General features: G+C 39.3%; 1 protein-coding gene, 1 long non-coding RNA gene and 1 pseudogene across 3 annotated transcripts in view; 2 read left to right on the top strand and 1 right to left on the bottom strand.

Moving 5' to 3' along the window:
- The window catches only part of LOC148727278 (uncharacterized), a 215,138-nt gene extending 214,458 nt beyond the window's left edge, over window positions 1–680 (bottom strand). The window contains exons 1-2 of the long non-coding RNA XR_015989442.1: window positions 546–680; window positions 65–235 (exon numbers count right to left, since the gene is read on the bottom strand). This is a non-coding gene — a long non-coding RNA (uncharacterized LOC148727278). The remainder of the gene's footprint in view (window positions 1–64; window positions 236–545) is intronic.
- Window positions 681–735: 55 nt separating this feature from the next.
- Window positions 736–13,580, top strand: LOC111336056 (uncharacterized). Its single transcript, XM_088727202.1, has 9 exons — window positions 736–1,067; window positions 2,426–2,633; window positions 2,807–3,117; window positions 5,628–5,768; window positions 5,895–6,217; window positions 6,897–8,045; window positions 8,569–8,839; window positions 9,139–11,178; window positions 12,767–13,580. Exons 1-8 carry the CDS (start codon window positions 897–899, stop codon window positions 9,541–9,543), a joined length of 2,979 nt encoding a protein of 992 aa, XP_088583328.1. The 5' UTR covers window positions 736–896; the 3' UTR covers window positions 9,544–11,178; window positions 12,767–13,580.
- LOC148727277 (uncharacterized) lies at window positions 3,158–5,679 on the top strand (annotated as a pseudogene). The gene is made up of 2 exons (XR_015989431.1): window positions 3,158–4,030; window positions 4,593–5,679. The product of XR_015989431.1 is annotated as an uncharacterized LOC148727277 (transcript).
- Window positions 13,581–14,478: the final 898 nt, after the last annotated feature.

The following is a 14,478-nucleotide window of genomic DNA, read 5'->3' as shown; positions in this document are numbered from 1 at the left end:
TGAAAATTGATAATAATGACTCGCACTTGAATCCTCAGTACACTTTTAAAACGTCCTTACTCACGCCTGTGATGAGCCCCCTGTGTGATACCCTCGTGTGAACGCCTCGGAATTCGGTCCGGTCGGGTTGATCTACTGTGTAATGGTAGTGCTGCAGAGGAATGTGTTCGGTGAAATCCTTGTTTCCAGGATTCCTATCTCTTTTGTTTCTTACGAAAGCTGACTTTTAGATAACCTGAAGAGTAATAATTGATTTTAGGTGAGACATACAGCAAACAATCTCTTGGTTCTGTCGGTGAAGTTCCCTTAATAGGCCATTAAATAATAAAAAAAAAACTATAGATCAGTCTAACCACATGACGCACTGTACTGCACAAGCATGAAATGTTTTGACGATCCACGTGGTACAAAACTAGTAAAAAAAGATGAAGGGAAACGACAACGAAAGTTGAGTTTCTATCGGAGTTTGTGCTTGAAATATCGATTGATTCAACCTCAATTTTTGAGGACCTGTTGTTGTTCAGATGTGTTGTTTGGATGTGTACCTCATCTGACAAACATTCAAAACGACCAGCACTGAATGCAGTAAGCAAAACTTCGTATCCCGTTACTTTTTCAAAGTACCTGTACCTATATGTTTGATTATCTCCCTCGATGTTTACTTATTGCATGTTGCGTGATAAGTCACGCACTGACTGTCAGACAAGCCTAAACAATGGTCGTCAGTTGCAGGGATGTGTGACGGTGCACTACCGTAATCAGATACTTGGTGTGTAGTGGACTGTGGATGCGAAACTTTCGAGACTTATATTTTTCCTTTTTCGGAGTTTTCAAAGGTTTTAAACCTGACATTGACAAAGTTTTGAGCATAAGTATTTAATTTATCGGTGTGCAACATGAGTGCATTACCAGACATTGACAAGATCGACGACATCAGATGGGAGATGGCAACCACAATGGCGTCGTTAAAAATCCCGTCCAAAGGGCTGAAAACGTTGGACGAAATGAAACAAAGAGTGAAAGAGACACTTCGGTTAGAGAAAAAGTCGAGTTGGACAGCAAAGGAGGTGAGAATTTTACAATTTCTTGTTAAAATATTAGCTACTAGCAAATTCCATTTCTAAAGGACGTTTTCAGTACAATGGCCTATCCAGATGCGACTGCTAATAAATGGTAGATGCAGATCATATCGAGAAATTCAGTCACGAATTGTTTAAGAGCTTTCTCATTGCCAATATCGCCATGGCTTAGGATTATTGCCATCTATTCAGCAATGGCATCTCAGCAATGAGTAGTACTAGAGGAAACCTTTTTCTCATGGACGGAAATAGTAGCATTCTCCCACCAAATGTTTCTCCAAGTTCAAACTTAACAACACGTACGCGTAGAGCTTACCATAGAGTCGATAGTTACTCTTTGATACTTTCATATTCAACAATTACAACTAAGTGTTAGCAAAATGATTTTAAATAAGAAATTGCAAAGTTGTGCTTCCGCAGTGAGAGGTAATTATGCATACTGATGTTCTTAATTTGGGAAGCTTGGTTAAGCAACGATCGAGCCTGAGCAAAGGCTCGAGTACAGAGATGCGGCTCTTACAACGTCGAGGATTGATAAATTTTGTTAACTTTGCTTCAATTCTGCCTATTCTGGACCAATTCTGTGCTCTGTGGATAAATTAAAGTTCGGTAGTTTAGGAAACATCGGCTGTTTTATTAGGTTTACATTTCCACATTTTCTTAGAAAAGCTTGCATATATAATTTCTCTAAAGTAAATGTCAACAAACTTAACGCCCGGAGTAAACAAATGCTTTTCTACGGGAAAAGGAAGCCACAAATTAATTCTGCTATTCGTAATTATCTACAAAGAGTTGGAGTCCTTCGCTGAGGATAAATCGTTCGGAAGGATCTTGGCAACAGCTGCTTTTGCTATGCATCAACCTTGCTTTTGTTGACATAATCATACATGCAGTCACGGTTTTATTCTATTCTTGTCTAAAGGTTAATTCATGGTTGTAAGAGTTAAGGATAGTTGGGTCTATGAATTGTAAATTCTCGGTTACATTCCTTTTTAGATTTAATAATCTCTAAAGCAGAGTAGCATCAAACCATGTCTAATTGTCCACCTGGTTGTTTTGCAAACTTTGATACATCAAACTACATGCATTTTTACATAAGTATTTAGAGAATTACTTGATGGAAATACTATCCTATCGAGGGTTGCATTGCGGAAGTTTGCGAGCTTAAACCAGTCTTATGAATCATTTCCCTAAATTAGACTGGTTGTAACGTTTTAGCTTTTATTCCAAGTCTTTAGTAATTTTGTAAAACGGCAATACTAAACAATTAGGCCGAGAAAGAATCTTTAATTTATGCAGGAAAATTTTGATGCAAAGATTTTAATTTACCATGTGTCGTTTATCAGGCCTTTTCAGTGTTGACAGAGGCAAAGAAAGAAGACGAAAAAAAACGAGCAACCTTGCTGCAATTCTACGAACGTGCTAGTGCTTGTTTAGATACGAAGCATGAAAATGTTCTTGCCCTTTTGGAGAAAAATATCAGTAACATCTGGGAGAAAATCTTTTCCCACAAACAAGTTCTACTGAAGAAAGAGTACATTGTACTAGTTGCAGGTTGGTTATAATTGTATTACCTGAGCTATTTATTAGGCCAATAACTTGTGTTAATTCAAAAATAATGATCAAGCCTTGAAAGTAAATTATAAAAGAGCTTCAGTGGAAACGACTCATTCCTATCGTTGTTGTTTTGAGTTGCCCCTTTATTTATACTTGTTTACAATTACCAGGCGAAACAAGTTCAGGAAAAAGCACCCTGTTGAATCTGATCCTTGGAGAGCAACTTCTTCCGTACTCCGTTCTCAGTACCACATCCACCATCATTGAACTTAGATATGGAGATACACCAAAGTTGGTGGCGCACTACAAAAACAAAGAATCTGGAAATACCCCGGAGACTGTCCTACTAAACAAGCCATCTGAAGCCTCCGAGCAGAGTTATCTTCAACAGATTTCATCTTTTGTCCACCTGAAGGAGAACAGAGAGGGGGGTTCAAAGTACAAAAAGATTGAGCTGTTTTGGCCACACAATCTGTTGAAGGTAGTTATAAGAAATAAGCCAAGCTCAGTAATCATTTAAAGTAATAGAGATCGATCTAAATCTGAAAATTGATCTTTATGCCAGCAAGCTTGTGAATGTTCTCTGCACTATGCCTGAGTGTCTGATTCTATGGTATCAAGTGTTTGTTTTTGAGCCCCCTTTACCGGTTTAAATTGATGTTACGGACGTTTTGAGTGTCCAAATAACAGACCATAGTTCGCTGTTAAGCTCAACCTCGTTCCCAGGGCTTTTCCCTTTAGGGCTTTTCCCTTTTTGAATATTTTGGGGGGCGGGAAAAGGTCCTGGCATAGGCTGACGAGTGACGTCACAGCACACTGAAATTCTGGGTGTAATAAATTATCATTACTGTAACCATGGCGGCGCAACAAGGTGTTTCGCATGTGTTTGGAAATCTTCAAATAGCTTTTAATAAGAATAGTTTCCCTCCTATGAATTTAAAACCTCAACAAGTTAAATGCTTGGAGTATTTATTGAATGGTCATGATGTTGTAGCTGTCTTACCAACTGGATTTGGGAAGTCTTTGATGTTCCATCTTTTGCCCGATTTTCTTCCCGTCAAGGAAGACAAAAACATTGTAATTGTTGTTAGTCCTTTGAACTCGATAATCAAGGATCAACTCAAGGTATTAAAAGGAAGAGGAATCAAAGCTGGAGTGCTTCGGATGAATGTGGGGAAACGTAAAGAGCAAGAGAAGCTGTTTGAGAATTTTGCCATGGACGAAGGGTCGAAGTTTTCTGTTTCACCCGAGGTTTTTGAAGGACGTTGTTCGATTATATTCGCTCACCCTGAGGCCCTACTCAGAGCCGAAGGCAGAAAATTGATGTGTAGTAAAGTTTTTCAAGATAATGTAGCTGCTTGTGTAATTGATGAGGCTCACTGTGTTGAACTATGGTAAGTATAGTAAGCTATAATTTATGGTTGATAACTTCTATAATATTTGATCAACCAAAAAATCTAAACAATAGAATAACTTTTGCTGGAAAGAGTACCATATAACCCCATACATTAATTATGCATTCCACTTCCTTGTCTTTCACGACAAAACTTTAAAAACAAAGTCTACTAGTCTGAATGCATAATTAATGTATGGGGTTAGATGGTACTCTTGCCCTCATGCTAAACCTATAAATAATTTAAAATTAGACAAAGTCCCAGTTCTTATCTAGCTATAAAATCGTTTAGCACCACTTTTGTATACTTAAAAAATGCATAACTGATCGCTATATTTCATGATTTTTCCTGGACACGCAGGTTTCAAAATATGAATTGTTTTTTGGTAGATCATTTTTGTTTGTGGTGTCAATAAACTCAGTGCAAAAACGAATGATATTTGGCCCCAAGGCTGAGTTACTATTGGTAGGGTGACCCCTTTCATGCAAGTTAAACCATTTAATTTAGTATACAAACACTCTTACCCCATGGATAACTCTAATGGTGATTAATCTTTTTATAGGGGTGAAGATTTTAGAGGAGATTTTAAGGAACTAGCAGCACTCAAAGCTTTCTTCCCCATAGTGCCTACCTTGGCCCTTACAGCTACAGCACCACCACACCTTGTGAAGAAACTTAAATTTAGTTTGTCTATGACTAGTGCAAAAATGGTCTGTGTAAATCCCAACCGACAAAATATATACCTAAACAAAGAATGAGACTAAATAACAATTTTGGAAAAGACAGCTATTCTGCTATTCTTGAGCCATTTGCTGAAGAACTTGCTATGCAAAGTGAAAATTATCCCATGACCATCATTTATCTAAAGTTAAAGTACTGTGGTTATGCATATGCCCTGTTTGAACGAGTGCTAGCTGAGAATCAGTTTGTTGGTAACACAACAGAATCTACAAGCAGATTGTTTGCACAATTTCACTCACCACAAACAGATAGAATGAAGAAAGAATTGATTAGCGAAATAAAAAAGGAGGATTCAAGGGTGAGGGTTTTATTTGCAACTGCGGCATTAGGAATGGGAGTAGATGCACCATATGTAAAGAACGTCATCCACATAACTCCACCACGCAGTATCGAAGCTTATATGCAAGAAATGGGAAGAGCAGGTCGAATAGGTGAAGCATCAGAAACAACTCTGTATTACAATAACTCTGACATTGGTGCAAACGTTAAGTACATGGATCAATCTATGAAAGAATATTGCTGCACTGATGATTCTTGCCTGAGAAAATTTCTGTTGGGCTATTTTGGTTTCTCTTGCAAGGAACAATCTAATTGCTGCTGCTTTTGTGACAACAAACAACAATCTACCCAAAGTAATCCTCCAGACCTGGTTAAAGTACGTACATTACCACGGAATAGATCAGCCCTTCAACAGTCAATAACAACCACACTGGAGTTGTAGCTTACAGAGGACTACACAGGACTTTTTGATGTTGGCAATGCCAAATTAATCACTGAGCAAATATTGGAAGACATTGAGTTCATTTCATCAGAGAGTCACCTGCTCAGTAAATTTGGTGTATCCCGTATCTTTTAGGAAAATATTGTTATAGTTGACAGCCCAGGAGTCGGTGAATCTGCCATCATGGATGACATGGTAAAAGCATATCTCCCAGAGGCTTTCGCTTTTATTTACGTCATCAACAGTGAAAACGCCGGTGGAATACAAAAAGACAGGGTAAGGCCATTAATTTGTTGCCCTAACCGAACATTGAACTTAACGAACATGATTACCTACTGCGCAGCGATTATGTGACGCATAATATTCCAGAAATTATAGCTTTTCCTGTGTTTTGGCCTCCAGGTAGAAAAACTCATTGAACACGCTAGACAGGTGTCCCTTGACAAACAAAGGGAATCTTCCTCAAATTGTGCTCTGTTCGTTTGCAACAAGTGGGACCAGGTGCCGTCAGAAGAAACTGATGAAGTGAAGAACTTCATCGTGAGTAAACTCACACAGTGCTGGCCTAATTTAGATCCAGAATCTCAAATTGTTTACATGTCAGCAAAAGAAGCTTGTAGAGCCCAGGAGCTTGGAGTAGTCACGAAAGAGTTTGGTGAACTCATGAATGGTATCAAGTCCATGGTGTTGAAAAGTATTGAAGCAAGACTTCAAATTCAATGGAGGTAACTTGCTTGACATCCGCAACGACTAAATAGTTGTTTAAGAACTTGATTTCCTTCTGATAACAATATCTTCTAACAATGTACATGACAAGTCATTTATGTTGCTAATAAGTAATCACATAATTTTTTTGTAGAAATTTGGAAAAGTAAGCATCGAGAGATGTCTCACAAAGGCTAAAAATTGCACCCACCCTACGAGCTTGTAGAATTTTGTTGGTTTCTAAAATAATACTCGGGCTCGTTCAATTCCAACAATATGCAAAATCATGTGATTACCAGCACGAGTATATAATGTGCAAAAGAAATGTAGGGAGTCGGGATAATTAATCGGTGGCTGCATATCAGAATAACAGAAGTTTTGAATAGCAGTAGGGAACAAGTTCTACTAGAATTTTTGTGAATTTATTAGGTACTTACCAATAGGTATCCTTCCTAGACATGCTTAAAATGGAACTGGCAATGTAAGCTTACAGTCAATGTCAGCCACAAAGATTAGAACTATCTGAAGAAAAATAGTCAACATGAACAATGCGATGATATTTGAAAGAGGACGGTGGTTTCTAATTTGATATTAAAATTATAAAACCTCCCTGAAAGATATGCATGCATATTAAATAGATATCGTGATACGCATGAGAAATAAAATGGCAGACAATTACAAGTATAGCTTTATTCTTAGGTGGCTTCACTACCTCCTTGCACGTATGGCCTACCACACGAAAGCATTCATGCGTAATTCTTTCGAAGATCATGAAAAATTGGCTGAGAAAATGAAGTTGATCACAGACCGCCTTCAAAGTATTGAAAGTCAGCAAGGTACCGTAAACGAGGAGCTGAAGGCGTACCTCGAAGACAAGACAGACCTTGCTCTGAATGCACTGTCCAGATATCTTGCGTCTCCAGAATTTATGGAGAAGTTTTCTTCTTGGACATTAGACGATGTTCCGAAGACAGAAGAAAGCTGGGAGGTGACCAAGAACTACATCCAAAAGGCGCTGATGAGGCGACTTCAAGAGAGGATCGAGGAATGGGAAGAAAAGAATCATGTCTTTTCCGATGCTCGTTCCTCTTTGATTGAAGACTTTAAAAAGAGGTTCCGCTACGTCGAGAGTAAGCTTCAAACGCTGGAGGGTTCTCTCTTAGCTGGAGATGCTGCCAACTCAGGAAGTGGCCCTCTCGCATCAGATGACTTTAGCGTCGCAGAAAAAGTCCTCATTGGGGTCACAAGCCCAATTTGGGTTCCAGTCGGTCTAGTTGTCCTGGTAGTCAGTGTCCCGCTAGTCGGCGCCTTGGCCGTTAAAGAGAAGTTGGAAGACTGGAATAGCACGCGAAAATACGAAAAAGACAAGTGCAGCTTCATGGTAAAAGCTTCCCAAGAATATCTCAAGGAAGCAGCTGAAGAACAAAATCTAAGGTCATTAGTGGTGGAACAGCTTAAGGAAGCTCAGGTTTGTCTTAACCAGGTCTTAGATCGGATACCTCAGCTCATAGAGGGGGATAAAATGTTGTGTCAACAACTGAGCGAAGAAAGCCGTTCTAAGAAAGAGATAGAGGAGTCCTACAAACCTTTACACGAGAAGAGTGTACAATTAAGGGATGAGATGGCCCTGTTTGGCATCAGAGAGGTTCGCACCATGGACATCAGTTGCAACGATTTGGAGTGGCAAGACGGTGCTCTTCTTGGAAGTGGAGCGTTCGCTGCTGTTTATCGAGGAATATTGAAGATACGAGGAGAGGATAAACTCGTAAATGTGGCTGTGAAAGTGTGGAACGAGGAGCTTAACGATACTACAGCTAGTGGCTTCCTTTCTGAAACAGAGATACTCAGGTTGGTTTTATCAGTGCACTGGATCTTGAAATTTTAGATTTTTTTGCTTGAAAAATGAATGCGCTAAATATATTCTTGCTCACCGCTGATGGGATACTTTCCGAATCGTGGCATTTTTTTCTGCTCAAGGAGCTCGTGGTGGTTAGTTGCGAGGCATCAAATAGAAAATGGAGAATGTAATAAGAGGACTTATGTAAAATTATATTTTCCTGACGATTTCAGAACACGGGGAACCTAGATATATTTTAAGGCACATCGAAATAGTAATTAACAATGACTTCTACATTTAAACTTATCACCATTCATTTTACCAACAGGTCATTAGCTTAAAAACCCTTAAGATCTTATGGGTGACAAGCATCTAATTGCTCTTTTCATCATCGTCGCTGGATGAAATATTAACATCATGAGAATTAGCAAAATAATTCCCAGCAAAAGAAGCTCTGACTGAGAATCAAAATCTTCCTCCTAGTATCGAAAAATGCATGTAGGTTATTTTACACATACGTATTTCCTTGTGTAGGAAACTAAATTATCCCACTATCGTGAGGTTCTATGGTGCAGCACTACATAAGGAAGGGGATCAGCTGAAAGCAATACTGGTGATGGAGCTCTGTAAGCAAAACTTGATGAGGCACATTTTCCGGCAAAAAAGCATTATCCCTAGTGAGCCATCATCATCTGTTACAGCTACTAGAGATGTGATCGGATGGGCAAAAGACATTGCCGGTGCTCTGGAATACATTCACGGACAAGGTATTGTTCACAGAGATCTCAAGCTGGAAAATATATTGGTAAGTTTAGAATTGGAACTACTGGCTAGCCGCACATCATATTCCTTGTTTTTGACTTTTTCTTTTTCTTATTTATTTTTCGATTTAATTCCTGTACTTTAAAGAGTCAGCATAAAATTGGTTATTTTCCAAGTAAAACCAAGGTTGATTGTAGATAACGACAACGCATCACACGTTAAGGCATGCAGGTGCCTTGTTTTCTTTTAAGCTTTGCCTTGCGTTCTTTTAAGAGGGAAATCTTTGGACTTCGGTGTATAAGCTGTATCAGTTTACATGGATATTAACTTATCTTCCCACAGCTGTCGCTAGAAGATGTAGCCAAAGTAGCCGATGTCGGTGTTTCCAAAGAAGCCAAAGCTATCATGGGTACCATGGCAGGAACTCCTACGTATCTCGCTCCGGAGGTGATCAAGTCCTGTTTGTACGATTACAAAGCAGACGTGTACAGCTTCGGCATAATGCTCTGGGAGATGTGGTACGGTAAGAGAGCCCTTCTTGAGGTGGGAGGAAATGTGAAGGAGTTTTATGACAAGGTGCTTGACGGCGCAAGACCTGCGCATATCGAAGGCTCGAAGAGGCCTCCAACTGGTTTGCACTATCTGATGCAGCATTGCTGGGATAAAGAACCTGATAATCGACCGGATGCAGCAAAGTGTCACAAGATGATAACTCAGCTATACGAGGAAGCTGCAGCACCATCTTAGGAAACTCTGATTGCTAGGCAACCACATTCAATGTGTTTACTTTTTAAGTGTAGACTTTTGTGGAGCAGCAGCAATCCCTTATGACTATTGTAGCAAATAGAATAGCTTCACCTTCGCTAGTTTTCCCGTTTAATTAACAATTGGTTCATGTTTTAGCGTGCACCATCGAGTTATGGAGCACGTGGGGAGTATGGAGACCACAAAAGAAGCGTAAGAGTTCCCCAAGGCAATAGCCGTGGGAAACTCTAGCTTCTTGAGTTTCAAGTTCTTAGCGTAGGCAAATGAAAACATGTTGAGCCGGTCATTGGCCACATAACTCCCTTAAGTGAACTAACGTAGCTTCTCCCAATGATATTCATACGTTATCCAATAAACATGTCATGAGATAATCAGACTTTTCAGGTAGGGGTCGTTATCTTGATCCCACACCAAATTCTTATACCTTGAACTTGTAAGGAAATGTTTAGCAGCTAAAGGGTAGAATTAACAATCAAATCTTAGGAATTAAAGGGTTATAATAAATTCTAACCATTACTTGGCAAAACCGCGTTTCGTATTATCGTTTAACTGAGATATCTATTGAGAACCTTTTTTTGACTAGGAGATCTTCTTTCCAATTCAAAATTTGGAATGCTTATGCACGTATTTCGGACTGTAGTATGATCACTTATAAGAAGTACCTATCTTTTCAACCACAAGCACACTATTTTGCATTTGCAAGTGACCAAATCTTTATGTCAACGAGGTCTTCCTTAACCCTTTGAATGCCAACCCAGGTGCATGCCTCGCAACCAGCGGCCATATTGGATTTTTCATAAAATAATTTTACTCAACAATTTGAGCCCTTTGGCATTGTATAACTCTTTTTAGCTGCGACATTGTCCTCCTCACTTTCACTATCTTCGTTATTTTCATTCTCGCTTTCGAGTTCGTCGATCTCTTCGACTTCTTCCCCGCTTTCATCTTCATCCTCCGAGCTCGAAATACTTTCATTGTACTCTGAAACATCTCCATCACTTTCGTCGCCTCATATCACCTTTCGCCTCATATCGCCTTTCGTTTCCTCATATCAGAGTCTCTATCAGCGAAAACTTCTACCAAAACTTCCTCAGCTGTCATTCGACGTGTGCTGGCCGCCATGTTGGATTTGGCAAGGATTTGCCGCGAAAATAAACAACTGTTGTGCCACAGTGCAAAATTCTGTGGTCAGCGGATTCTCAAATTGTTCCCAGGTCCTTTGAAACAACCACGGATAAAAACCTTGAACGACCGAGAAAAGAAACAAAATGCTTGTCAGAGGACGTATATATACGTCCTCGGTATCTGAGGGTCCTATTTTAGGACGTATATATACGTCCTTGGCATTCAAAGGGTTAACACGCGTAGATCCCAAGTAAAATAGTTTGCTACTCTCTAATATAGGCAAACAAATCTTAAGATTTTTTAAATTGATTTTAATGGGAAATAGGGTTTCGTCTATATTTTTTACTTGTAGTGTATCTTGATGTCAGCCAAGACACTGAAACCTTTTGGGGAAAAATTCCACTTCGACGTGTGCTTGAATGCCTAAAGCTACTCACTGCATCTTCATTTACAACTCCATAAGCCCCTTTCAAGAAGCTAACAACACTAAAGGTGCGTATTATTATAGGCAGAGAGGAAAGTTTTTTTGTCCACTATAATATTAGAGAGACTTCAAAGTTCTCCTTGAAATATGTATATTTTTCATATTCTTATTGTCAATATAGCTCTTTAGATTATATTACTGCTATTGCTGTTTTCATAAAGCCCTACTATACTCTTTGGTTGTCCCGCAAGCGCTTTGAGAATGTCTTTAGGAGTCGCTTTTAAATATTGTATACTACTACTGCTTCCACACTATCGCCCCTCAACTTCGATCCTCTCAGCATGATTTGGCTAAGGGTGAAAGTAGACTATACGAAAATAAAAAATTTGATATAACCACAGAAATAATCATACTGACTGGAAACTAACATTGTAGGAGGCGTTGCCTGTAAGGATCGAGCAAAGTTGGTTTGGCCCAAAAATCACAAATTTTGAAACTTTTTCAGAATAAAGTCTATCATATGCCTGATTCATCGGAATAATTTGTTTTGCCTTAAACTAAATATTTTTCTTTCGGGACGTGTTTACTTTTAGGGAGGATTTTGTGCTGAAAAAGTGGAAAAATTTCAAAATTTTTAAAATCCGTAACAATTTTCCGAAACCTTTGTAGCCAATGAAACTTATTCAATTGTTAAAAGTGATCTATCAATTTTATCTATATACATATATTGTTTAGATCAATGATGTTTTTACCAACAAAATCATGTTGAAAGACGACTCTCTTTTTCTCAATACTCAATAGGCCAATATTGTAAATATTCCGTGATTCAGCCTATGGCTGCAAGGTGTTTATAATAAAGTATCTATCTATCTATGCTGAGAGAGTTCAGTTTTTATACCTTTTGAAACATTTTATGCTGGTGAAGTTTTTGATACGAAAAGTTCCGCGGGCAGTCTCTGTGTGTTTCCAGGAGAGCACCTCAAAAGTGCCCAAAATTTGACTTTTTTGAGACGCTCTCTGAACTTCTGTCGCTTGGGTTGGTGTGACGATAATACAAAAGCGGGCAATTAACTATGCAATTTGACAAAAACTGCTTTGTTTATTTGTTTTTGAATGTGTTTTATTTCATAACCCTGAGGCGAATCCAGGATTTAATCAAGGGGAGTTCGGAGAATTGTCTGAGGGCATGCTCCTCTAGGCGATTTTGAAACTTAGGTCTTCGGAAACATGATCTCCAGCATTTTGAAGGACAATTTAAGGGGTTCGACCGAACCGCCCGAACCGCTCCTGGATCCACCTCAGTAACCAACAGTGTGTGTACATTGTTTTTAATGTTCTGCTAGTGCGTCAAGTCTGATAGATTTATTCGCTGCGTTCCTTGCTACGCTGGTGCAGTTAAACCTTCGCATCTTCTCATACACACGAGCAACGTTTCTTTAACCTTTTGAATACGTAAAAGACCATATTTTTTCAGTGGTAATTTGGCGATACAAACTTAACTTCACTTTGTTGGTCCTTATATGGAGCATCCGTTACAATATTTGCGGTTTTGAGACATCATGGGCTCAGACCTTGGGGTCACATGACCTAGATCAACAGTTCGTGTTTGGATGCGTTCAAATCGATTTGGTTTCTCTCTTTTCTGGCCGTTTATAGGTGTTTTTCGAGCCATTTTCCCTCGACTGAAGCCCTCACGACGACATCATCAAGCTGGAATGTGGGCAGAGGCAAGCCTCTGAAGGAAAACAGAGGTGAGAGATGGTTTCATGTAGACTGGACCGCCAACGATGCATTACTGCTAGCTTGGCGAGTTCACAAGTGAAGTTGTCTCTCGGGCCCATCTGTGGATGGCTTCAAGGACCTACCAAGGCTATGTGGCCAAGTTTTGACCGGTAAAAACTTCAATCGATGCGATATTTTGCTTGTAGGACTGGATGGCCCGACGCTTCTAATAATTCTTCGAAATGGAAATGATATGAGTTGCCTTTTCAAGTTATGGTGGAATTACCCAGATTTCTTTTCGGGCATGAACAAGGCAACGGTTGCGTTCGCGACACTGGCTTTCATCAAATGGAGAACCAAGGGCTGGCAGATAAAGTGAGAAGGAATTTTCTTGCGAAACTCCAAGTTCTGTACCTGAGGTGTGATTTGATTTTTTTTTTTTATGCTTTTAGCAAGTTTTTACCTAAAAAGATCGACATGTTTTTGGTGTTGCTGTTGGAGAAAAATGCTGGACTTTGGAATTTGTTGCCATACGAACGGTTCACTGCAATAAAAATCAGGAATCATTGTGGGCGTTTTAGGTTGCAATAGGTGTCACATCAACTAGCCGGCACAATTTACACACTTACATAATGTTGTGTCCTAATTTCAACAAGAAACAAGAATCAAAAGTAGTAACGGTATTATCTGGACATATGTGTTCATTTAGTATGTAAAGGGTTAATCCAATAAAAACTTTCATGCCCCACTTCACTGTTAGAAATTTGGGAAAATAGGGCGGAGGCGCGCGGTGCTCGTGTCACAAGCAAATTGGCGCTGAAACAGTATAAGAAAATGTTTTTTCAGAATGAAAAGACTGTTTTTTCAAAATGGCTGTCTAAGAATGGGATATTCTTTCTTTGCGTAGTTCAAAGTGCAGCCTGCATCGGTTAAAGCGTCCATAGCTACGAAAAAGAAATACTCAAATTCAAGCCTACCTTTTCCCAAGGTATAAGAGTAAACTCGTAATTCTGACTCCATTTTCCCGCACAAACTCTTAAAATCTGCTTCGACTAGGTGTTACAATTCTTTTGTAGTTGGAACAACCTTTTGAAGACTCGCAACTGCGTTGTTCGATATGCATTCTGCAGAGGTTTACTCAACTAAATTGCTTGTAAACGGTCGAATATGTTGGCCCACAAATTTTCCTTGAGGTGGGAGACTCTTCGTATTTTTACAGGGCTTAAAAAGCCCAGTACGCCATTTTTAAATACCCCAATTTTAAGAAGGAAGAACACGAAAGATATAAGTCCTGTAACTGCACAATTTGATCGCCATTTTCCTTGTTTTGACGTCTCCTTTGGCTTTTTGGGATAATAAGATACAAGGCCTTTCTCTGGCGGCGTTTTGCAAAAATAGAAAGTTACGTGTTCACTTTACTTCCACCGCTGCCTTATTCGGAATTGTCAATAATACGATATACCTCTGACGTTTCGAAACGGGCTCGAAATGTTCCCGATTTCTGGTGATGTGCATGCGTAGGAAAGTACCCGCAAAGTTTAGCGCTTTAATTCAATAAAGGATTTGTTCGCTTAACTAGTTATACATGCATCAAACAATGTAGACTCTATTTGTTCGTAACTTTCCCGGGACACACTTTACTGGAT

Source organism: Stylophora pistillata, chromosome 7 (genome assembly GCF_964205215.1).
Source record: "Stylophora pistillata chromosome 7, jaStyPist1.2, whole genome shotgun sequence".
Classification (NCBI taxonomy): domain Eukaryota; kingdom Metazoa; phylum Cnidaria; class Anthozoa; order Scleractinia; family Pocilloporidae; genus Stylophora; species Stylophora pistillata.
This window is presented reverse-complemented; position numbering and strand designations above follow the sequence as displayed.

What these genes read in the sequence shown, in the direction of transcription:
- LOC111336056 (XM_088727202.1), top strand. Translation starts at nt 897, where the DNA reads ATGAGTGCATTACCAGACATTGACAAGATCGACGACATCAGATGGGAG. An exon ending in GGCCACACAATCTGTTGAAG is followed by an intron (nt 3,118 to 5,627) that starts GTAGTTATAAGA and finishes CGTATCTTTTAG; the next exon opens with GAAAATATTGTTATAGTTGA. An exon ending in GTGGAATACAAAAAGACAGG is followed by an intron (nt 5,769 to 5,894) that starts GTAAGGCCATTA and finishes TTTGGCCTCCAG; the next exon opens with GTAGAAAAACTCATTGAACA.